A 24,910-nucleotide genomic window follows, 5' to 3' on the forward strand; every position below is an offset into this window, starting at 1 on the left:
ACCAAGCAAAGGACAGACAAAAAGTACGCTCTTCTAATCACACACTCACAGATGATGTCGTTGCGCACTCTAGTGGCCATATTTTCTCACTACAACCTCATTCTTCAATGGAACACTTTATTTGTACATCATTTGCATCATATGTAGGAGAGACTGTCACACTTTGTTACTCCAGTGAATATTTATAAGGGTAGATTTACTTTATTGATAGTCAAGTAGACACATACCTTAAAATATAAATTTGATTTCTATTGCTTTATTTTATTTGTATGATTTTAAAAAAACATCTTTAAAATTTCCAAAATAAGCTAACAGTTAAACAATTATGCAACACCAAACAATTTATTGAACAGCAAAAATGTAAAATATAAATTTGTCATAGCCGTATAAACAGTCTATTATTAAAGGTGCAATAGGTGATTCTCTACAGAAAATGTTTTGTTATGCTGGTTAGCAATCACTAAGTTAAGCTGGCTAAATGCATTTATATATATATATATATATATATATATATATATATATATATATATATATATATATATATATATATATATATATATATATATATATATATATATATATATATATATATATTGTCTGCAGAAGACGTAGGACCATAAAATGTTTGTTCAATCATTGCATTCGTTTCGAATAAAGTAATAGCATGTGTTCCCTGTCAGTCAACATGTGTTTGCATACCATTGCGCAGCCTGTTCTTGCAGACATCATACATCATGGCAGGCAGTTGTTTACGTTTGTTATTGCAGTACTGGTACTCACCATATTGTAAAGTTTTCTCAAGGGTCCCAGGAAGGTCCCTTGTTACCCGTTGAGGGGCCAGGGCCCACAAGTCATGATGGGGGTGCCAGATTGTCCTGTTTGCCTGAGTACTGAGGTCCTTCCTCAGGGGTATCAGCCAAGGAGCTGCTTCCAGCAACTTTATCAATTCGGGGAACCATATTTGGGTCCGCCAAAGAGGGGCTATTAGAAGGACTGCACACTTGCTCTCCCTGATCCGTTCGATGGCCTGAGGGAGCATCGAGATCGGAGGGAATGCGTAAAGGGGAGGCTGGGCCATTTGCGCATCCCTGCTCTTCGAAAAGAATATTGGGCAGTGACAGTTGTCTTCTGAGGCGAAGAGGTCCACCTCTGCCCTCCCGAAAACACTTTGGGCGACCTGAAGCAGAGCTGGAGCGTTTGGGCAAGAAATGTGGCATGGCCTGCGAAGACTTCTGTGCCTCAGTGAAGCGCTCAGCGGAGCCGCTCACCGCGGGGTAGTAGACCAGTAGTAGAGATGGGGGAGTCAAGGAAGGCGGTCTTATCTGCGTCCTTGACCTCTGTCAAGTTGAGCCACAGGTGGCGGTCAAGCACTACCAGACTGGCTATGCTCCTTCCAATAGCCTGTGCAGTGGGCCAGGTCAGTGGACTACATTTAGGCTTCAAAATTGGCCAACAAAGTGATGTCATACCTGCACCACTCTATTCCACCTTTAATAAATTCTTCTCTACAACTTGCCCCAACCTTAACTGCATTCTTTAAACAGACGAGCCTTGTTTGAATGTACACAGGCTTTATTGTGCTATATCAATATTCCAGATGTTGGAATTTTTGTTTATATGAGACCTAGTTGTGTAAATCTGGCTGGTTGGAAACTCTTGTATCTGTCATTTATAATCAGAGCAAGATCTAAAAAAAAAAATGCAATTTAAAGATAGAAATGCTCAACTACAGCGTCAATTAAATCTCATTTATTGAAATATAAATCTTTTGAATGTACATGGTCATAATGCATATTATAGCAAAAGAATAACATCTGTTAAAGGGAATAACTACCTAGAATTACACATATTGTACCATAGAATATACTTCATACCTCTCCTTTGTTTCCCCTCTTCCAAGAACATTCACTCTACTGTCTCTTTAGGAATCATTTACCTTCCTTTTTCAGCATAGACACATTTTTAACGTCTACACACACACACACAAAAAGCAGAATAAAGAAATGCTTAGAATAAAATATTCAAAAGAAGAGTTTTAAAAAGTGCAACAGTTTTTTTTTAATACATCTCTCTCTCCTCCTGACGTGCCACAGTAGAGAGTGAAGATGGGGGCAGGCAGTGATATGCTGAAGTCCTGTTATACAATGATACACATTTACAACAAACAGTGATGTATAACATCAAAGTAAAATAATCTAAATGACGTGTCTCTAAGATGCTTCAAGACTGCAGGATTTGGCTATGTGTAAATCTACACTGTGATTTTCAATTGCTTTGCTCTTGGGGGGGTCACACAAATCTTCACAAGCGCTTTAAACTAGCACTTCAGGGCATGATTATCTTGGTTTTCATTTGGTTGAAAGCTCATATATCAAATCCACCTATCAGAGGGTACAGCTTGGAGCAGAATCAGAGAAAACTGAAAAAGGTACCGACTTTCAAACATGAGCAAGTGATTCAAAAACTAGGTAAAGCCCATGAAAGTGTGAGCTAAGCCATTTCATTTGGATCATCTTTTTCAAAAGATTAGCTTTGAATATCAGTAATGCCTCAGACTAACCTAATAGTTAAGAAATCAGAAAATTCTTTGCTTCAAAACTTTGGCCACACATTAAGATGTCATAAATAGTGTCATATCAGCATCATAAAAAGGTTGAACTCACAAAAATACACAGTTGCCATTTTCTTCATTTAGGACTACATAATTTCCAAACCCAGTATTCACAAATAATATATCCATTCTATCCAAACAGTACAAAAATAAAATTCAAACCGCCACACTTATTGAGACATTGACGATATATGATCAGTCACATTAAACTTGTGTCTTACAGGGTTTGTGCTGTTTAGTTGGTGTACTGCTCCTCAAATTACACAAGGTCCTGTAAAAAACTGAATGTTGACTCAGTTATGCTGGTTTTTAAAAGTTTATAGTGGTTTTTTGTAGCTAGGCTGGATTGTTTTGAAAAGGTAGCAGTTGTGAAACCACTCAGGTCACTGATATGATTATAAATGACATGCTTATATTGCTGATCGGAATGCCCGTCAAAATAAAGATCATATATTTCACTGACACACACTTGAACGAACACAAACACATTACAAACATACAGAAATGATATACAGAAACAAATATCTCCTCCACGTCCCCTCTTCATTGGTCTTAGCTCCATTAAGAGTCATTAACCACTGAGCCTCATCAAGAGCGCTCATAAAGTCCTGTGGTGCACTGCTCATTCCTCCAGACCTGTATAGGGCGATGTCTAATCCAAAAACATCAGTGACATTCACGCATCAAAGTTTTTTTTTCTTCTTCTAAAGGCTCCAAGAGAGTGTAGTGAGGAAAATATGATGGAAGAATGCAGGGAGAGATCCATGAACTTGTAATGAACCAGAGGAATGTTTGTCTGTGGATGTTTTTCTCTCTCTTTTGGCTTCTTTCTCTTAGAGGAAACTGTCCTCCACAAGGTCTCCCGAGTCCAAGCACATCTCGTCCAGCAAGGTGATGTCCTCCAGGGTCTCTCCTTCACGCTTGGTCATGGAGCTGCTAGAGCCTGTCTCTATTGCGCTTTCATCGGACGTCTGAGAGCTACAGAGAGACAGAGAGGAAAATTAATGGAGCAAAAGTATGTCATAAAATGGAGGGGGGAAAAAACTAACAATTTATGCTATAAGATTGTCAATAGCAATTTTTTGTGTCACAAAAAATCATTCATATGCTGATCAATGTTGAAAACGTTGTGCTGCTTAAAGGGGTGATGAATTGAGAAATCAACTTTCCTTTGAGCCTTTGATAAATAAAAGTTCATCGTGATATAAGAATATCGGAGCTGAAAACTTCAGTGTTAGTCAAAGAAAAGCTTTTATTGACACCAGGCCCAGCAAACGCTCAATCTCAGAAAATATGTCGACCACTGACGTCATCATATGCTGAAACGCCGCCTCAACAGAAGACGAAGAACGCCTGCTTCTGTAGCCCCGCCTACCGTAAGACATTGCGCGTTTGTTCGCTTAATTTCACCGTGGAATCATTTGTAAACAAGATACATGTCGAGACTGGATTTGCAGACATATTGAGATTAAAACACAATGCTGTGCCTTCTATATTGGATCCGACAGGACCGGTACAACACACTTATGTGAGTAAAACATGTTTTTTATATGTGATAGTATTGCATTATTACAGATCGTATTGATTATGTGTACATGTCTAACTGAACATACCATAGCACGCTGTCACAGGCTGGAGAATCCTTTATTTGAAGTGTTATTGGTTCATTCGGGATCAGACTCAGACTTGTAACGTTATGGCCCAGGGCTAAAGCTCATACTGAGGGAGCTGAAGCTCATTAAATATGCAAATCTTATCCAATCCTAGCCGTGGGCGTTTACTTCCAAGTCTTCAGTGCGGCATGCCCATAGAAACCGAGTGTTTTTTTGAGAGAGCCTCAAAACCAGGGTATAAAATAGCCTATTACTTATTCATTATGATGTTTTTGAATGTAAAAACCACGCAAACGTCATAAGTTGACCTCAGACAACAGTATAACATAAAAAAAATAAAATAAAAAAAAAGCCAGTTCATGACCCCTTTAATATTTTTGGGGAAAACGTGATACAATTTTTTTTTTTAAATATAAAGTTCAAAAGAACAGTCTATTTAAAATATAAATCTTTTGTAACATTAAATGCCTTTACTGTACTTTTGATCAATTTAAAGCATCCTTAATGAATACAAGTATTTATTTATTTTAAAAAATCTTACAGACCCCAAACATTTGGACTACTAGTCTAGTGTATATATCCTAAATCCTTAAAGGCACAGCATGTACGTTTTTTGAATAAAATATCCAAAAAACACTAGAACAATGTTATATATTTTGTTGACTTGTGTGTACATTATCCCAAACATTTACAGCAATGTTTAAATACAGATAAATAAGCAATTTTAAGCAGTGTTATGGACCGTCGCCTGTCAATGTCATATCCACGCTACCCTTGATTTTCGTAGATAACATAGAATGTTATACAGTGCACCACGGTTAGTCTTATTGTTTAAATCGCTTGTTTTCTTGATTTACCATGTTCAGAGACACTATTTTGTCAAGTGGCTAACGTAGCATAATCAAAGAGAGCTTTCTCCATCATACAATACATTTAAAAATTAATTGTATTTAATTAAGTAACAGTCATTTAGTCATCCTGTTTTTATTAATATCATATTCTAATATCGATCTAGATTACAGTGCAACAAGTCTCTTATAGCAGACATTATAACAACTTTCAACACACTCAAATGTTTTTAGTATGATTGTTTTAAGCATGTAAAACATCACGGCGTTCCCCACATACACAACGAAAAGAGTGAAAGCGGCGACTGCATCATAAGCAGTTTGGCGCAGGTCTCTCTCATTAGCATTCACTCACAAGGGCTCTCGGCTCGTCCTGCTTCATAGCACCATAACGTTAATAAATCTTTAATACATTTGCTCATTCAATTTCCATGATTCCACGCTCACTCAAGCTATGCCTTTGTTTTGAGCGATCTCTAGTGGCGAAACTTACATACTGTGCCTTTAAGAATCATCATCCTAACTTAATTCCCCAAAGTGAGAATATGATGTAATTGGTGAGCTACCTGTGGCGGTTCCTCTTGCTGTAGTCTTCATTTGACAAAGGGTCGAGGTCTGGCAGAGGAATGATGTAACCGCTGTCAGAGCTGAGTCTTTGTTCATCAAAGCCGCTCTCGCGGTCCTTCAGTTTGCCCTGGTTCTTGTAGAGCACGCCCATGTACGCATCATCATCATCACTGTCAATACACTGCACTCGAGTCACAGCGGGGTGATCGCTCTTCAGGAAGTCATGATTCACGCGTTCATAACACTGCACACCATGAGAAATATAAAAACAATATATAATAAATCATATTTAAATATGTAAAAAATCATGTTAAAATCTGTAACATAAACAAATAATACAAATATAAAAATGTAAAGAGTATTACAGCAATAGTTAACGTGAAAATTGCAGTTAATCTCAAATTAAGCTTGCCATTCTCTCTTATAATGCATCATACTGAAGGAAACGAGGGAGAAATTGAATCATTTCTGGTAGTTGTAAATAGCACTTCAACGCCACCATAAACGCCGCTCAACCCCGAAGTTCTGCCCCATTTCTGCAAGCGTTCTGTGGTTTCTTGAGGGCTTACAGGCCAATTTACGAACCGCATTTCCCACCACACCCCTGCCCAAGGTGCTATAACAGGAGCTAGTTATTCCCTGGGCCATGTGACTCTGGGAAGCAGAGTTTTGAAGTAGCACGTGTGGTGTCTGTTTAATAGAGCAATTATGGCTAGCTGGCGGACGCTAACTGTATGCTCCTGGTCATTAGCACTGCTGGGTTTTGCCTTGCTGGGGCGTCAGCCAGCTGGAGCGCTGGTGTGCTAATCTCTGTTCGCGGTCTGACAGTGTTGCCAATGATGACATAGAAAGCCCAGATTGACACACTGCATTTAAGCTACAGGAAGTGGGAAGCCATTTCCACCATACTTTTATCTGGGCCATTTATTAGGGCATGGTGGGATATATTATTATAGTTTATAAATGTCACTATGTTTTTTCATTTTATACTATAGTATTCAATTTCAGTTTAGTTTTTGATGTTTTAGTTTTAATGGTGCATAAATAGATTTTTTGTGTGAAAAAATGACAAGTGTAAATTGCTATTTAATTTAGTTTCAGGATAGTTTTCATCCCTTATAACATTATTAATTACTGCGGTGTCGTCAGTGTCAGATTTACAGTATTCTCCCTTAAACATCTCATACAGAAGGCTATGGGTGTTGTGTTTTGTATATATCAATCAGATTCCCCATTCTCATCTAATTTGGTGGTTATTTTTGCAAATTACATGGATACAGATGTATTGGAAGAGATTAATTACTATATCAGATATTTTATCAGGATCCTAAGATGGTGGACCAGCGCTCTTTGTCTCGGCAGCTATCTATTTTATTTTTTATTTGATTCATTTTCTTTTCAAAATCATTGTTATTTTAGTTAAGAATATATATTTTTAAATAAAAAAGAGTTAAAATGAAATAATTTTTTTAAATTATATTATAATTATAGCACAAATATTTTAGTTAGAGAAATAATGAAATCGTTTTAGTAAATGAGTTATAGTAGTTAGTTATAGTAAATATTCTCCTAAAAAATTACTTCATCAAAACCATAGACTGTAAATAAATATGGACGTAGTGCCTGTGACGTCACCCATAGGATTCTGAAGAGCAGTTTTAAAGCGCAAAGTCGGGTCGAGCTGGCCGTTGCCATCTTGGCAGTCATCACGCGTCACTCCCAGATAACAGAAAATGGGCAAAGAGACGGGACGTGGGTGGAGCTGAGATGACGCGATGACTGACAGACAGCAGACTATCGGCAATCCATCTGTCACTCAAAGTGGCCACGCCCCTAATTATGCAGAACTTTAAGGCTTTATATAATATAAATGAATGAGATATAAAAAAATTCACCCCCCTCACAGTTGTCATGAAGGGCAAAATTAGCCTTATAGGCCAAAACCACAATTTGTACCAGGCTGTAAACATGTTTTTTTCTGCTGTAAAGTTGGGCATTTTAACATGGGGCTCAATGAGATTCTGCTCCCTTTTGGAGCCTGTCTTTAGCGGCCAGTCGATAAATTGCGGTTTAAGTCACTTCCGTATTGGCTTCAAGAGAAACTGCGGGAGGTTGCCGCTTGATCAAAACTAGTGTTCGTGTTGCCGGCTTACCCTCTTATATCCTGAGGGCAGCAGAGAGGCCACCGTATCACTCAGGTTGTGGAAAGACGGTCTCTTCTCTGGTTCACTGTTCCAACACTTCATCATAAGCTCATAGCTGCACATAAACAAAAAACAGCACATTGGTCAGATATCTGCGCCAAACGCAGTAAAACAATCATGCAAACTTCGAGATGGAACATACACTTCGCTGGAAGCATGCTCGGGTTTCGCCATTCGGTATCCACTCTTGATCTTGTTGTAGAAGCTGGAATCCACAACCATACCTGGATAAGGCGTCCCTCCTACAGAAATGACAAAAACACATTATATCCTGTACATTTGTGAAGTTTGGAAATAAATGCTACACAAATCAATGGTCATTTTAAACATACCAAGAGAGAAGATCTCCCATAATAAGATGCCGTAAGACCAGACGTCACTGAGTGTAGTGTAAAGGTTATCAAAAATACTCTCAGGGGCCATCCACTTCACTGGAAGGAAGGTCTGCGTGTGAGAGACAAAAAGACAAAGTATTAGAAGACGATTGTTCCAGCTCTTTTTGCCAAAATAGGGCATGTTAAAACACTGAAAATATCCATAATCTAAGACGAATAATAAAAAACACCACATTAGGACTAAGACAACCACTCACACTTCCTTTGGAGACATAGTTGTTATCGTGCATGATGTCTCTGGCCAGCCCAAAGTCACAGATCTTCACTATCTTGCCTTGAGACAGCAGGACATTCCGTGCAGCCAAGTCTCTGTGCACACACTGTGAGAAACAGAGGGAAAAAGAGAAGCAAACAAGTGAGTGTGTTTGGTACAGATAGATTCAGTTCAGTTTTAGTGGGTTGTATTATATATAAACAAATATTTATTTGAGATAGTTCTGGCTATTTGAGTTGGTCGAACATATTTATATTTTCCCATTTCTCATTCCATGTCCTTCTCTAGACCCATCAAAAGAATCAAAATGTGTTTAGCTCTTTATACTATACTGATATTGTATACTTTTTATTAAAAAAAAATTATGTCTGTTTGATCGGACCACACAGGCCAGCCTTCGCTCCCCACGTGCATCAATGAGCCTTGGCCACCCATGACCCTGTCACCGGTTCACCTCTGTTCCTTCTTTGGAGCACTTATTTGATAGATACTGACCACTGCAGACCGGGAACACCCCACAAGAGCTGCAGTTTTGGAGATGCTCTGACCCAGTCGTCTAGCCATAACAATTTGGCCCTTGTCAAACTCGCTCAAATCCTTACGCTTGCCCATTTTTCCTGCTTCTAACACATCAACTTTAGGGACAAAATGTTCACTTGCTGCCTAATATATCCCACTAACAAGTGCAGCATTTAGTTCAGTAAAGTTGACTGAGTGGATAAGGTATTCTGAGCTGGTGTGAGTGGAGGCGGGGCTAATTAGCATATTCATGTGTCTGTGTATACTAAATGAAGCAAGGGTGTAGAGTTACATTCAAGTTATTTTTAGGCATGGAGATTTTTTTTTTTCACAGGAAAATACTTTTAAAATGTCATTTTGGTTATCAAAGATGAGTTTTAAGGGATACAATAATTGCCTACAGGGGGACTTTAAGTAACCCCTGATTGGGAATCAGAGCTTTAACTATCTGTTCATGCTCTCAACTCTCTTGCTGCTTCCCAATTCGCATACTAGCCGTACTAAATAGTATTCGAAAATAGAATTAGTATGTCCCACATTGTAGTATGTTGAAAAGAGTTTTCCAAAGATACCCGGATGGTCTACTATTTCCGGTCAGAATTCGAAGTGCAGATCGACGCGCACTCTAACGGCTGATATTGCCCACAACCCATTGCGAGTTGGACGAGGATTTGATTAGAACTACAAACGTGGATAAAAAGTGTTAAAAAACTACAAACATGACGGATGTGCGCGGTTTAGATAAAGAGGTTTGAGTGATAAATTATGAGTATTTAACCTGACGAAAACATATTTATTCAATCTTATCCATTGAGTTAATGTTATCCATATTATATTTCACCCGCAGCGGCATTGTGAACTTTTGTAATGATACGTTTGGCCATTAACTTTTAAATGCATCATTATATTTAAACTGCAAACACATGAGGGGAGTCTCTGCATTAAAGACCCACAAATGGCTGATCAACGTGCTACTACATTTCTCTCTGATATGGTAGGAAATTAAACTAAAACTGTGGAGGATTTTAATTGTGACGATGATAGACACAGGACAGTTTAAACGGTGACAGGATGCACGTAACTAAGCGCCAGAGTCCGTTATAAATGACAAAGTCGTATGTACTCTTCTGCTACACACTCAAAAGTATGTACTTTTTCTTCTCAAAAAGTGTACATACTTTTAGGTCGTAGTATAAGTTGGCGAATTGTGACGCAGCATTAGTCTTTCTTCAAGGGTGGTCTAGAAAGTCTACCTTTGTGAGATGAGATTTAGTAAACCCTCTGCTTCCAAATTTTAAACGAGGTCTAATTAATAGTTGCTATAACATAACATGGAATCAAATGATCGTATTCACTGCTTGGCCTCTCTCCTGAGAGATCTCAGTTTACCAGGGAAGTTCTGCAAACCCTCAATCCTATGTATTTTAACTATACAGCCACAGCGCACAGAGGCAACCATTTTCTCAAATATAGAAACCTGCCATCAAGTCACCTCCTCCGACATCCAGAATCACTTTAATTTTATGTCTCAATGTTATGTCTAAACTGCTAGATCAAAAGTGTTTTGAAGCAAATGTTTACAGACTAAACCGACAGAGGCTGTTATCCTACACAAACAGGATTTAACTTACGTTCTTAGAGGCCAAGAACTCCATCCCTCGAGCCACCTGATAGGTGAAACTGAGGAGGTCCACTGTCGTCAGGCCTTCGTTGGTGTCATCTGAGAGAAGGTTCTCAACTTCACCGTCTGTTTTTCACACAAACACTTTTTGAATTAGAACCGCATGCTTAAAATGATTTTGTGTGTGTGTAAAGTCTGAGGAATGGCAGGCAGATGTATGCATTAAGACGTTTGCGCTACAATTACCATCTGTAATTGCAGGGTGCATGGACTGCAGTGACATGGGTGGACCTCTCTGCTATCACTAGCTAAACATCAGTGTGTGTGTGTGTGTGTGTCCTAACAACCAGCCAAGCCAAACCAGACCACAACATGCCAAACCAACTGGAGTACGTGCAGTAAACAAAGAATAGAAAAATAAAGTGCAGAAAGAAAAAAAAATCAGGAGGATTAAGAATGAGAAGACAGAACAGGAAAAGGAAAGAGGTGGTGATGTGATGTATTCTTAAAGGGATAGATCACCCAAAAATAAATACTCTGTAATTATTTATTCACCCTCATGTTGTTCCAAACCTGTATGACTTTATTTTTTCCATAAAACACACAAGGAGAAAATTTTTCATATGAATCGTTTTTCATGCTCTTTTCAGAGCAATTTCAATGCACTAGAGCATTCAAACTTTAAGGGCCCTTTCACACCTAGCTTGTTTGGTCCGGATTTTCGGACTTTTCAGTTTGGTCCGAATCAAAATCACAGGTGTGAAACCTCCCGCGGACCACGGTCCGGACCAAACAGGCGAAATTTGGTCCGGTCCGGATCAAACAGAACAAAGGTCTGGTTCGTTTCTAGTGTGAAAGCATTTTCTGTATGGTTCGGACTTTCAGACCATTTACATGAAGTTCTCGTTTATATTTAAATATTATAATGTTATTTTTCAAATGTATTTAGGCTATATTGATTATGAAAAGTGAAAAAGATGCGCAATATGTCAGAAGACAGAAGGTCAGAAATGATTTTGACCACATCATTAAGTTTTATTTTGTAGAAAGACTTTCTTTAAAGTAAATTTCGTTTTGTATAAATTGTATCTTAATTTTAATCAACGTTTCATCAGCCAATAGCCTGGATTTAATAAATGAGAAGCAAATAGGCTATAGCAGACAATAATCGTGACATGGAGGCACCGGTATAGAAAGCTTGAAATGTCCACGAAACGAAAATAAATAGTCAAGCAATGTGCACTAGTGGCAACAGCATGCGTCTGTTCATTCATTGTTGTCAAAAAAACGTCTGTTTACAAACCAATCAATGTCAAGATGCAGCCCACATAGATGATGACGACAGGATGCGAGTGTGTCATGTAACGTTCTTAGTGCACTCGCATAATTGCAATGTGAAACCAAACCAAAACTAACTAACTTGCTTATGCAACTAACCGAATGTATAAAATGTATCAAAACATGAACTTTGGTTCGGACCTTGGTGCGGACTTTCAGGTGTATAAAACGCCCTAAAACTAGCCTGACAAGCCAGACCCACATCAAGATGTTGGGTCTGGAAACTCACCATTGACAGGGCTCAATCCGAGGGGCGGGATAAACAGTTGTCTTTCAAATTCCCTCTGCACGCAATTGGATAGCGCCATGAGCGCCACAACCAACCAGAGCAAAGAAGAAGGTGAAGCCGAGCTAACGTTAGTCGACAGACTTTCGCCGTATCTGGTTGGCAAAACTTTGAACACATCTTCTTTACTTAAGAATGACTTCAGTGCCGTTCTTTGTTCTTTCCTCAAAGAAAAGCTTAACTCCAAGTCTTCCAGAGTCGCGGCCAAAGCCGATTCAAAAGACCGCTGTTCGTCAGCTTCTTTGTTTACGAGTAGCACGCAGAACCTCCGCAACTCTGCTGTGACGAGCCGTCATTATGTTAAGCCCGCCCACCGACTCTACACACGCTGTGATTGGCCTGACCAGAGTTTGGTTTTTCCAGCTCGCAGGTCTACCAAGAGTTGCTAGACTACACTCGCGGCAAAATACATTTTCTGCCGCTAGGGTGCGTCTAGATTTCTAGGCTACACTAAAACATCCTTAAAGGGATATTTTGAAGAATGTCGGAAACCAAACAAAAAAATACTATAGAAAGTCAATGGGGTTCATCAACTATTCGCTTATCCATATTCTTCAAAATATCTTCTTTTGTGTTCAGCAGAAGAAAGAAATTCATACAGGTTTGGAACAAATCGAGGGAGAGTAATAGATGACAGAATTTTCATTTTTGGATGAACTATCCCTTTAAATCATACAATAGCTTTGTAAATTTGTATGAAGAATAGTCTAAAAGGTAAGATGTTTTTCCACTGTTAATCTTGACATGTGCTTTGGCTCTGCTTGGTGAGAGTTCATGATTTGGGAATAAATCATTCATGGAGTCAGATCTTTTCAATGAATCAGTTGATCGGTCTAATCCAACACAGACTGTTATATGACTTCAGAAGACTTCCAATGTAGCGCACAAGTCAGACTTTTATGCTGCTTTTGCATCCTTTTTTAAAGCTTGAAAGCTTCAGGGCTCATTCATTGTACTTGGGGCAGGGAAAAAAAGCACAGACTTCAAAATATCTACGTTTGTGTTGGAACAACATGAGAGTGAGGGTGAGTAAATGATGACCGAATATTAATTTTGGGGAAAACTACCTTTAAAAGAGTTCTCTTACCAATTAACTGTCTGTAAGAGGGAGGATGGTCGTAGTCTGATCTCTGGATGGGAGAGTATTTTGAAGCTTCGCTCATTTCCAGCATGGGGACATATTGCATGGTGTCCGCCTGCTTCATGTCCATATAATCACCTTTCCCCTCAAAAGACAGGATGACGTAGCTGCACACACACATAAATACAGAATTAATAAGTCATGCTGTGTAAGGTCACCCTATCCAAATGAAAACACTCACGCTATCTGCTTTGTTGTCCATGCTAATGAATGATTAGATCATCTTATAGTAGGTCATCAGAAAGATCTCATGTGTACTGTAAGTGAATGTGCAGAGATTAGATCACCAATCTTCTCACAGTGTTTTACAACACACGGCCAGTAACCTCCAGAATATTCTTTGAAAGGTGACAAACGTTTCACTTTAGTTATTTTCCAAAACCATGCAAGCAACTTCATAAATGTTGCCTCCTAAAATACTAATTTTTTGGCCAAATTAAGTCAGCACTCAATATATTCTGCTCATAGCAGTGTTGTTATTGTCAACTAAAACTAAGGGGCTGTTTGCACGACACCGGTTTCAACTAAAACACGACAACGCAGACTTTTGAAAACAGGTTTCAAAGTGTGAGGTCTCTGTGTAAAGTACAAAAACGCGAATCTGTGAAAACGATGACATCATGGACATGCGTATTACGTGTTCAGTCTATAGTGTTTCATCGCCATCTAATGGCCTGGCAGCAGAATACAGCGTTTTTAGTCGTCAGCTGTTAACAGGTTAATGTGACATTTCTCGTTTCAGGACTAGCAAAATAATGGCAACTTACTCTCTGTACAGTGGCCAAATCTGCAAGAGAACAAAGGCGGAGGTGGGTGAACAGATTGGTGGTATTGCCCCCTTTTGCGCTCACTGTTGATCGGCAGGTCCTGCAGACTGGACGGATTAACGAAAAACTTGTGTCTCATCTGTCAAATCCGATGCTTTTACGCATGCTGTGACTGTGTGGCTGAATCCGAAATCGCCCCCTAAACCCTCAATCACTATTCCCTACTTTAGTCTACTAATACAGTTCACTTGAAGGAGTGAATGAAAACAAGTGAGTGAATTCGGACAGCCGCTGTGTGTACATCGGCTGTAAACTTGTTATTGCGGTGCAATGTGGGATAGAATGAGTGCACTCAATAACGTCCACTACGGTCTCGGACACCACTACAAATGGCTGTCCCCTCAAATAGTGCCCTATTTAAGGGTATAGGGGGCGATTTCGGATTCAGCCCTTGTGTTTTATGACAGATGGCAACCAGCATTAAGATGCAATACCGCCACCTACTGTACGTTGGGATGTCAACCAGATACTACAGCTGGATAATTGACGTGCCATATTATCATTTGAAATATTACGGTTATATTACAGCCAACACCGGTATATTGCGACACCCCTAATTAACACGATAAAAATATTTCAATTTTTAAATATAGTGGTTATCGTCAATACCGGTATAACGCAACACCCCTACTCTCTACCTCTTTACTTGTGTTAGGGTTAAGTTGTGTTGGTTTGTGTGTTTTGGTTTGTTTCCTTTTGTTGCAGGTCTTGTGATTGGTGCGTGAATTGAGTGCACCTGTTGCTCGGCACGGATCTGATTTAAACACGGAGCAAGAGGTTGTCGGGACGGCTGCTCAGCGCTTGCTTGGGAGCAGTTTGCCACTACCGCGCTCTAATGTTGTTATGTTATGTTGTGTTTTGTTTTACATCCATTCATTGGCACTGTCAATACTTCATTTGTTGCATCCATTCACATGCAATTCATACTGATTGACTCTACTGATATTGACTTTTTGATTATGTTATTTTGGTTAATAAATATTATGTTTGGATTTATTCCGCCGTGTCGTCTCCCTTAATGTTGCACCGTTGAGCCGGGTGTAACACTTGTCTGTTATCTCTCTCCTCTCATTACTGACTGCACTTACCCCAATCCTGACACTCCCAACATCATGTTTTGACCGAAAACGACATTTTTATTATGCAGCAAATTACATCTTTCGTGTGGGTGTGTGTGTTGGCTGACCTCCTGCTACTCTCATCGGCTGGGTTGATGCCGAAGATGTCTAAATCTTTCTTGCCCTTTTCTGTGTGGCGGCTGAGAAAACCATCTCTGTTCTTATGCAGGTAATTCACCAAGTCTCCATAGAAACAATACTCTGTGATAATGTAGATTGGTCCTGAGAAGAGAAATGGACAAAAAGAAAGAAAAAGAGAAAAGGTGAGAGCAGGGTTAATAAAACTGGTCTAATATTATCAGAGACTTGTAAAATGTCTGAAAGTTCTACATTGCACTTAACTCCGCCTGTTAAAACGCCACACAATAAAAACCCACAAACCAAGACGACACCACCCTAGAGACCGCCTGTTTGTCTTTGTTATCTGTGTGTTTGTGCATTTTCACCTGATTTGGTGCACGCTCCCAGAAGATTGACAATGTTTAGGTGAGGGCCCAGGTGGGTCATAATTTTCAGCTCTGACATCAAAGCCTGTTTCTCACTGGAGCGTGCTGTGGCTGAGGAAGCAACATATTACCAGTTATATTACATATGGCCAACATTCAACAAAAATTAGCTTTTAATATCATAAATCATCATAATTTATAGATGAGATTAGAGATGGGCGATATACCAGTAGACACGATTAACCGGTAGAAATTTGTCAACCGGTAGAAATTTTGGACTATCGTCTCTATCGTGGTCTTAAGCATTGCAGTTTAAAAACAGGTGATTTTAAACCATTGAAGCACAATTAGCAGCGAAATTTCAGTATATGAACGCGTTCTCTGAGAGACTTTTTCTAAGCGCTGTCTGAGAGACGCGCAACATGAAGCCGCTGCTTCAAGTAACTTAGTTACATGTAACAGAGTTATGTAATTTAATCATGGGCATCGGAACCATTAAATGTTTTTTTTAAGACCAATGATATTGGACCCACTCACTTTTACCGTCTATGATTCTGTTCACCTACCCCTAACCAATAAACACTTTTTTATTAAACATACGTTAGACGCTTTATTTCCACGTTTCGAATATTTTTTTTCATTTTTATTGAAAATAAATGCCTTTCCGATATGATATGTGATGGGAAAAGGGAGTAGAGCGAGTTCGGCAAAAGACGGATTCGAACCTCGGGCCGATTTGCGTCAAAAGTTCCTGCCATGTGCCTTACCCCTACACTATTGCCACTGTAAATAATTTGGTGTACTTTTTGTCTGGCCCCAACCAGACATTTGGTAAACAATGCAGACTATTTGTACCTAAGGTAAATTGCACAATTTCGGGGGGACCCACCCACATCTTTTTTTGCTTCCGACACCCATGAATTTAATTACAAAATAAATGTAACTGTAATTCATTTCAGTTACTGAGAAAAAATGTGTAATTAAATTACAGTTATTTATGAAAATATTAACGATTTCAAATGGGGTTGCATCTGAATATTATCTGTAAAGCTAGGATGTGTTGAATAATATTGATTTGTTGCTTTGCCTGGTTTTGACGTGCATGATGCCTCCTGCCATTGAGTCTGTTTAGTAAAGCTAGAGAGAGGTGTCTGAGAGTTGCCACCATGAGTGATAAAAATGTGTTCTAGTGCTGGAAATGTGAAAATCATTTCATCCAGAAATGAGAAAAGGGCACAAATATAATAGTTCAGTGCAAAATTGCCAACTATTAAAATACTATCCTGTGGAAGCATCTTCAATGATGAATGTTAACCTTAAGCAACACCTAGTGAACAAATCTCACATTAGTTTATCCCATTTTGACTTGCAAAATAGAGCTAGTTAACTACACAATGATTGGTCATTGAGTCTAAACAATATTTTAGGTGGAATATAACTTTATCACTGTTTACTTGTCTTCGGTAAGCTTGAGAGTTTTTTCAGGTTAGTATTAGTTTTTTAAATTATATTGAAAATGGTGATAAGAATTATGAAATTTCAGTGGTATCAACATTTTTTATATCATAAAAACCATGAGTGATAAAAATGCATTCCAGTGCTGGAAATTTTAAAATACTTTAATCCAGAAATGAGAAAAGGGCACAAATATAACAGTTCAGTGCAAAATTGCCAACTATTAAAATACTTTCCTGAGGAAGCATCTTCAATGATGAATGTTAACCTTAAGCAACACCAAGTGAACAAATCTCTCTATTAGTTTATCCTGTTTTCACTTGCAAAACAGAGCTATTTAACTACACAATGATTGGTCATTGAGTCTAAACAATATTTTAGGTGGAATATAACTTTAAGAAAACAATAACATTCATGTTATGACAGCTACACTGGGGGTATGTTTGGGTTGAAACTAGAATCTTTTCTTGCTTTTGTTAGTGAAAGATCAATATTAGGCCTTATATGGTATAATGTTTTCCCTTCACACACACATAGTGGTAAAAAGAATAGTGTGCAGATTTATGATTTTTTATATCAGTAAGAAGAAAAACAGATAAGTAAATTAGATTAGATTAAATTAGTAAAGTAAGATTAGATAAGTAATCATAATTTAATAAAGTAATTGAAATAGTTACACTACTTATTACATTTTAAATAGGGTAACTTGTAATCTGTAACCTATTAGATTTCCAAAGTAACCTTCCTAACACTGCTGCTCATAGAGCGTGTGAGAAGTGAACAGAGTGCTTTTTGCTGCCTAAGTGGGCTTTACCGGTTTAATACACATACGTGTGTGTCAAATTGACATGTATTTGCTAGTAAACAGTGAGTGAACGTAAACAGTTGAGAAAGAACAATGCACGAGTATAATGGATCCCTGCAGTCAGTCTTAAAGTGACAGCGTCCAAATTTTCCTGCTGTCATTATTATTGATAATCAAACAACAAAAAAAGGAGAGAAAATCTCTCACTGCTCTTGACTGAATCCTTTTTGTTTTACTTTAATAAGAATAAATGTATATTTAATTTACAGTTTTTTATACATTTGATTACTTTATTCATTTTATGTAGTATTTCTAGAGCTTGAAGTTTTTCAGGTTATCAGTCTATTTCATTTGTGTCTGTTCTATTGTAGTTTGTTTTCTTTGCTCTTTCTTTATCACTGTTTACTTATCTTCAGTAAGCTTGAGAGTTTTTTTTAGGTTAGTATTAGTTTTTTACATGATATTGAAAATGGTGATTTATGAAATTGCAGTGGTATCAAACATTTTTATATCATAAAAATATTATTTAAAGCAAAAATAACTATATCATGATTCATGATATATATCGTTATCGTGAAATAAAAGACTTTTTTCTAGATGAGATATTGCTGTAATTATGCATTTTATATATGCAGCTCAGTTCTACTAGTTAACCTTCAATGAACTCACGTTTAAGCATTTTTACAGCCACTTTCATCACAGGTTGAGAACGACTAAGTCCGTAAGCAGTGCCCTCCACCACTTTCCCAAACGCTCCTGAGCCCAGGACACGACCTGCAACACACACAAACTTTTAACTAATTTGCATAACCAGAGGATGCCACCGAAACATTATCCAGTGTAAGAGAGCATGCAAACACAAAGCGCTTTCTGTAACTTTTAGTATTACCACAGTGGTTTCCTGTGCAAGACCATTTTGAATGATTGAGTCAAAAACCTCAAACAGCCTGCACAGTCACCACACAATTCACCTAAATAGAAACTGTGCAGGAGATTGTGAAACACACAATCCTATCAAGCACACGACCACAACAAAATGTCACTTAAAGATGGCTGAACCACACTGAATCCACAGAACAAGATCATGATGGACTGATTCACTACAACTGTGACTTACCCAGAACCAGGCTATCTCGAGAGAACTCCCAGCGGGAATCATATGGAAGCTGCATGGGATCGACATAGATGTATTCGTGACCATCCGGACTGACCGATTCAATCACGCGCCATCTGATCTCATATCGTGGTTTCTGTAACACAGGTGCAGAAAGAGAGAATGATTCTCATGTGGTCAGGAACAGAGCTTACACATACTGGAGGACAGTCAGGCTGTTCCACACTCAGGTTGAGAGGTGAGAAGTGTCATTCACACACAAACAATGTGACATACATTGCAGCCCTCACAGAAGCGAACGTGTTGATGCATTATGTCTAGTCATACAGTACCTCAAATGTGTATGAGTGAATTTGTGGATTTGTGAGTGCATCAGTGGGTGAATATCTGAATAGGTAAGTGAGTGAGTGAGTGAGTGAGTGAGTGAGTGAGTGAATAAAGTGATTTGTGAATGAGTAAACAGGTACATTACCATTAAAAAAGTGTGGGGTCAGTACGATTTTTAATGTTTCTGAATCTCATTCTCACCAAAGCTGCATTTATTTGATCAAAAATACAGAAAAACAGTAATATTGTGAAATATTATTACAATGTAATAGCTTCTTTCTAATCAAATATACTTTAAAATGTAATTTATTCCTGCTTAATTCTTCAGTGTCACATGATCCTTCAGAAATCATTCTAATGTTTTCGGATTTGATTATCAATGTTAAACAGTTGTGCTGCTTAATATTTTTGTGTAAACCGTAATATTTTCAGGATTCTTTTGATGGATAGAATGTTCAAAAGAATAGCATTTATTTGAAATATAAATCTTTTTTAACATTATACAAAGTTTTACTGTCACTTTTGATAAATTTTATGCATCATTGCTGAATAAAAATGTTACAAATATTTTTTGCTGACACCAAAGATTTGATTGGTAGTGCAAGTATAAATGAATAAATAAACATTGCAATGGGTGAGTGAGTTACCAAATGTGAGTCAGTGGTTGAGTCAATGAGTCAGTGTGAATAAATGAGTAAACGGGCAAGTGATTGAGTAAATAAATTAGTGCTGTCAAATCGATTAATCGCGATTAATCGCATCCAAAATAAAAGTTTGTTTGCATAATATATGTGTGTGTACTGTGTATAATTATTAACACACAAATGTACATATTTAAGAAAAATGTATTTATATACAATATAAATTAGATAAACATATATACAGTCTATGCAAATATTTCTTAAATATCTATACATAAATGAGTGTGTACTGTATTTATATATACCCAATAATTATACACAGTACACACACATATATTATGTAAACACAAACTTTATTTTGGATGCGATTGATCACGATTAATCGATTCGACCACACTAAAATAAATGAGTGAGCGAAGCGAGTCCATGTGAATGCGTGAGTGAGTGGATGAATGAGTACCTGTTTCCAGATAATGACCAGCACAATGAGTGAGATGACGACAATGACCAGCAGCACCAGAACTGCAGCAGCCACAGTGAGCTCTGAGTGCGGACCTGAACACACCAGCAGCAATGAGGAAGTGGACGGTGGAAATATGAAAGGATATGGTACATAATATGGTACAAAATGTATCTGACAACTGCCGAAACGCAACTAGCTTTCCCTAAAACTATGGCTAAACTAATGTACCTAATATTAAAAAGTGCAAAACATTTTCAACTGCATCACTCTCGTATGCTGTGTTAATCAAGGTCCCCAGTGTGAGCAATTAATATAAGCTGTAACTTAGTGACGCCAAACCCCTGCCAACAGAAACTAGTGTAAACACATATGGATTTGTTTCTAAAAGCAGTGGACGGTCCACCTGAGGAATCTATCACAGATGAGCACGAAATGAGGCTAACAGATGTAAGGACTACTAAAGTAGCATTTGCAGAGTTTAAAGCACCATAATGAACAGATAGCCACACACAAACATATAAATGCAGAGATGTTTCCTTACAATGACTGACACTCCAACAAACAAAACAGTGCCTCAGTGACCTCAGTGCAAATCTACTTCCAAGAATGTGTCCCTAAATAAACTGTACATCTCTGATTCAAATGAGTTTCAAATCAGCTTGAAACTTTGTTTACCCTGTGATTGCATGATAAACAGTGACACTAAGAGATTTAGTTCACTGCAGATGAATGGGCTGGTTTATAAAATCAACTTTGTGGCTCTTAAAATAATAAAAAGCAGTCTCTGAAGAGACAAGAACAGGCCTCTTACCATTTGTCACAAGTTTAACCTCCCGCGAAACAGCGCCCATGTCATTCCTGGCCAGACAGCGCACAGCGACCGTGCTCTCAAGATGGTGAAAAATGATGTGACTCTCGATGTGGTTGTCCACATCCATTTGCAGTTCCACAGTGATGTCTGTAGAGTTGATCGGAAGCGGCATCCACTGGGAGGAATCGTTGGCACAGCTGGTGGAAGAAAGAAAAGTGAGGTCAGCATGTCATTATGGTGACTTGACTTTAAACTCTAGGGATGTGAATGTGTCACCTGCTTATACAGAAGGAAAGAGTGAGAAATGAAGGACAGAAATACCTGTATTTCAAACAAGAAGGAAGACTGCTTACTGTTTAATGTTTTTGCAGATATACCAGTCCACTTCAGGGATGGGGGAGCCACCAACAGTACACACCACTTCCTGACCCGCAGCAGAGCCATGGTGGATGTCCATCAGATCCACAATAACAGGGGGAACTGTAAGAGGAGACAGATTGTTTTGACGTCCCGTAAACATTTTCACTGGCCCCGCCACAATTTTTTTTTTAAACAAAAAGAAATTAATTTTATTCGGCAGGGATGCATTAAATTAATCAAAAGTGACAGTAGACATTTATAATGTTACAAAGGATTTATATTTCAAGTAAATGGTAAGTTATGTTCTATATCTCAAAGTATCCTGCATGTCCGTTTCCATAAAAATATTAAGCAGCACAACTTTTCAACATTGATAATAATAAGAAAATAAGAAATGTATTTTTAGCAGCAAATCGGCATATTAGAATGATTTCTGAAGGGTCATGTGACACTGAAGACTGAAGTAATGATGCTGTAAATTCACAGGAATAAATTGCATTAAAAAAAAAAATCAATTGTAATAATATTTCGCAATATTATAATATTCATTTTAATTTCATGTTTGTTTGTTTTTTACAAAAAATAATATAATATAATGAAATAATTCATTACTTCTCTTTAATTTGAAACAAAATGCATACAAATATAGCTCTGGAAGCTATGACTTCAAACACTTTTGGAAAATTATCCTGTGCATAATCAAAATTACTGATTTGTTTGATGCTTCAGGAAACAGCTTTCATGACATTAGTTTCCATTTAATATCTTGAGCCTTGAATTGTTATTAAATATTTATTTAATGCGAAAATCTCTTGATTTCATCAGTCAAGTTATTTGAGTACAATTAAATGTGGAAACTTGAGTAACATTTTTAAACAGTACCCTTTACTTTAACATGGTGTCATTATTTTCAGTATTTTCCACACGCATACAAGTGCATAAGAAATCCAGCACTTATACTGTAAGTACATGCAGCTACAGACTGCTTGACAAAGATACTCCAGTTGACAACAAGAAAAACATAAACAAATCTATGTAAAGAGTGGTGAAGAAAGATATAGAGGTGTACCTAGATAAGCCAACAGCAAGCAGAGGCAAAAGCGAACACATGTAAATGTAGGTAAATAATAGAGTGACAGAAACAACCTGCATGTACAGAAAAAAAAAAAAACCTTTAACCCACCTTTAACCTGAAGGTAGAAACTGTAGCTGGTAGTCAGGCTGCCTGTTTCTGCCCTGATGGTGTAGTTCCCACTGTCCTCCGCTTTAGCCCTGATCAGGGTCAACACACCCTGGTAACTGAACAAACCACACAACAGCTTTAACTCAACACTCATAAAATATTTCAGCACAAAAAATGTGCTTTTAAAGGAACACTCCACTTTTTTTGAAAATTGACTCCCCTAGAGTTAAACAGTTGAGTTTTACTGTTTTCGAATCCATTCAGCCGATCTCCGGGTCTGGCGGTAGCACTTTTAGCATAGCTTAGCATAGATCATTGAATCGGATCAGACCGTTAGCATCTCGCTCAAAAATGACCAAAGAGTTTCGATATTTTTCCTATTTAAAACTTGACTCTTCTGTAGTTACATTGTTTACTAAGACCGACAGAAGTAATAAGTCCTCAGCATGCTCCCTGTGTAAGCAGGTTGTCACGTTGGTTATGTTGACACAAGTTAGCCTATTTTCAGGCACTGCGTAATATCATTGCGCCGCTGCACCTATGGTACAGCAACAAAGTTCCTGGATTATTACACAGGAATGAGAGCATAGTTCCTAGCCATATCGGTCTAGAAAATCGCAACTTTTTACTTAGTACACGATTTAACTACAGAACAGTCAAGTTTTAAAAAGGAAAAATATAAAAAATCTTTGGTCATTTTTGAGCGAGATGCTAACGGTCTAATCAGATTCAGTGATCTATGCTAAGCTATGCTAAAAGTGCTACCGCCAGACCCGGAGATCGGCTGAATGGATTCGAAAACAGTAAAACTCAACTGTTTGACTCTACGGGAAATGAGCCTTTTTTCAAAAAAGTGGAGAGTTCCTTTAATGATGTTGTGTAATGTACATTACTTTCAGTCTCTTGTAAATATAGAACATGTAAGCAGACCACAGTGCTCAGATGAGGTCGGTGAGGTGGAAGTTGTGGTCACCTGGTCTCGCTGATTTTCAGCAGGCTGGTGTTGATCTCTGCAGCGACGTCTCCCAGGATGGAGCCGTCCTTTAACCATGTGACTTTGGGGGCGGGGAAAGACTCTATGTCCACCCTGAACTCTCGCACCTCGTCCAGCCTAGTAGTCTCCACTGGACCAATCACTGGATTTATGTGCACAAACTCATGATCTGCACATAAGAACAGATTAGGAAATTAATCACTGTCACGTATGCATGTGTGAATCTGCCATACGCATTAAAATTTTTTTTTATTTTATAGCGTGTGTCTGTGTGAGTGTTTATGTGATCTCTGTACCATAGACTGTAATAGTGAGCTGTTTGGTTTGGCTCTCGCTGCTCATAATGTTAGTGATGGAGCAGGCGTAGACGCCGCTGTCTTTCGGTGAGGCATTAGTCACTGTCAGAGTATAATGGATCTCAAGATCTCGCTCATTCTCCTTTACGGTCTTTACTCCTCGATCCGCCTGAGAGAGAACGACAGAGGCAGGATATAAATGCATGTAAAAATATATTTATTTTTAATTTCTATTAATTTGGTATAGTGCATGTATACAGTATATTATTATTATTTCTGTTTATCTCACCAGTTTCCCAGGGTATTTCCAGTGATCCTCCAACATCATACTGCCTCTGGCCACACAGTCAACAGTGAGGGTCTCACCCACCAGCAGAGCCTTCTTCTCTGCCCGTAGCTCGACTCTTAAATCAGACCCTCCTGAGAAAAGAAATAATGAAGTCAAATTCAGTTTGTTTAATGCATGCCATGGCAGGGGAATAAACTAAATTCATTGTCTCCTGGAAAAGGGCAGAAACATTAAACCAAAGCATGTCTTTACAAGACCAACACCTGACAACTCTCTGAATAGTTTTAGCATGTCATTGAATATGGCAATGTTCATGTATGTGGTCTCGGCATCCTAGGAGGCTACACTGCTGCTGCAGAGCAAGTATGGACTTGCCACTGTTAATAGATACATGTAAGATATGCTGCCTCTGCATAAATAGACA

General features: G+C 38.3%; 1 protein-coding gene across 2 annotated transcripts in view; it reads right to left on the bottom strand.

The window, feature by feature from the left end:
* Positions 1 to 1,733: 1,733 nt before the first annotated feature.
* The window catches only part of pdgfra (platelet-derived growth factor receptor, alpha polypeptide), a 36,581-nt gene continuing 13,404 nt past the window's right edge, over positions 1,734 to 24,910 (bottom strand). The window contains exons 11-29 of one of the 2 annotated variants that reach the window (XM_079831235.1): positions 24,487 to 24,617; positions 24,198 to 24,366; positions 23,881 to 24,070; positions 22,908 to 23,023; positions 21,718 to 21,844; positions 21,365 to 21,561; positions 20,551 to 20,645; positions 19,126 to 19,258; positions 18,678 to 18,782; positions 15,749 to 15,859; positions 15,371 to 15,524; positions 13,304 to 13,464; positions 10,603 to 10,718; positions 8,436 to 8,558; positions 8,176 to 8,287; positions 7,986 to 8,085; positions 7,793 to 7,898; positions 5,639 to 5,883; positions 1,734 to 3,589 (exon numbers count right to left, since the gene is read on the bottom strand). In XM_079831235.1, coding sequence (XP_079687361.1) covers positions 3,445 to 3,589; positions 5,639 to 5,883; positions 7,793 to 7,898; positions 7,986 to 8,085; positions 8,176 to 8,287; positions 8,436 to 8,558; positions 10,603 to 10,718; positions 13,304 to 13,464; positions 15,371 to 15,524; positions 15,749 to 15,859; positions 18,678 to 18,782; positions 19,126 to 19,258; positions 20,551 to 20,645; positions 21,365 to 21,561; positions 21,718 to 21,844; positions 22,908 to 23,023; positions 23,881 to 24,070; positions 24,198 to 24,366; positions 24,487 to 24,617 — 2,636 coding nt within the window. In that variant the 3' untranslated portion in view covers positions 1,734 to 3,444. The remainder of the gene's footprint in view (positions 3,590 to 5,638; positions 5,884 to 7,792; positions 7,899 to 7,985; positions 8,086 to 8,175; positions 8,288 to 8,435; positions 8,559 to 10,602; positions 10,719 to 13,303; positions 13,465 to 15,370; positions 15,525 to 15,748; positions 15,860 to 18,677; positions 18,783 to 19,125; positions 19,259 to 20,550; positions 20,646 to 21,364; positions 21,562 to 21,717; positions 21,845 to 22,907; positions 23,024 to 23,880; positions 24,071 to 24,197; positions 24,367 to 24,486; positions 24,618 to 24,910) is intronic. The other variant, XM_079831236.1, reaches the window with a different exon arrangement.

The sequence above is a fragment of the Gobio gobio genome (genome assembly GCF_949357685.1).
Source record: "Gobio gobio genome assembly, chromosome: 12".
Taxonomy (NCBI): Eukaryota; Metazoa; Chordata; class Actinopteri; order Cypriniformes; family Gobionidae; genus Gobio; species Gobio gobio.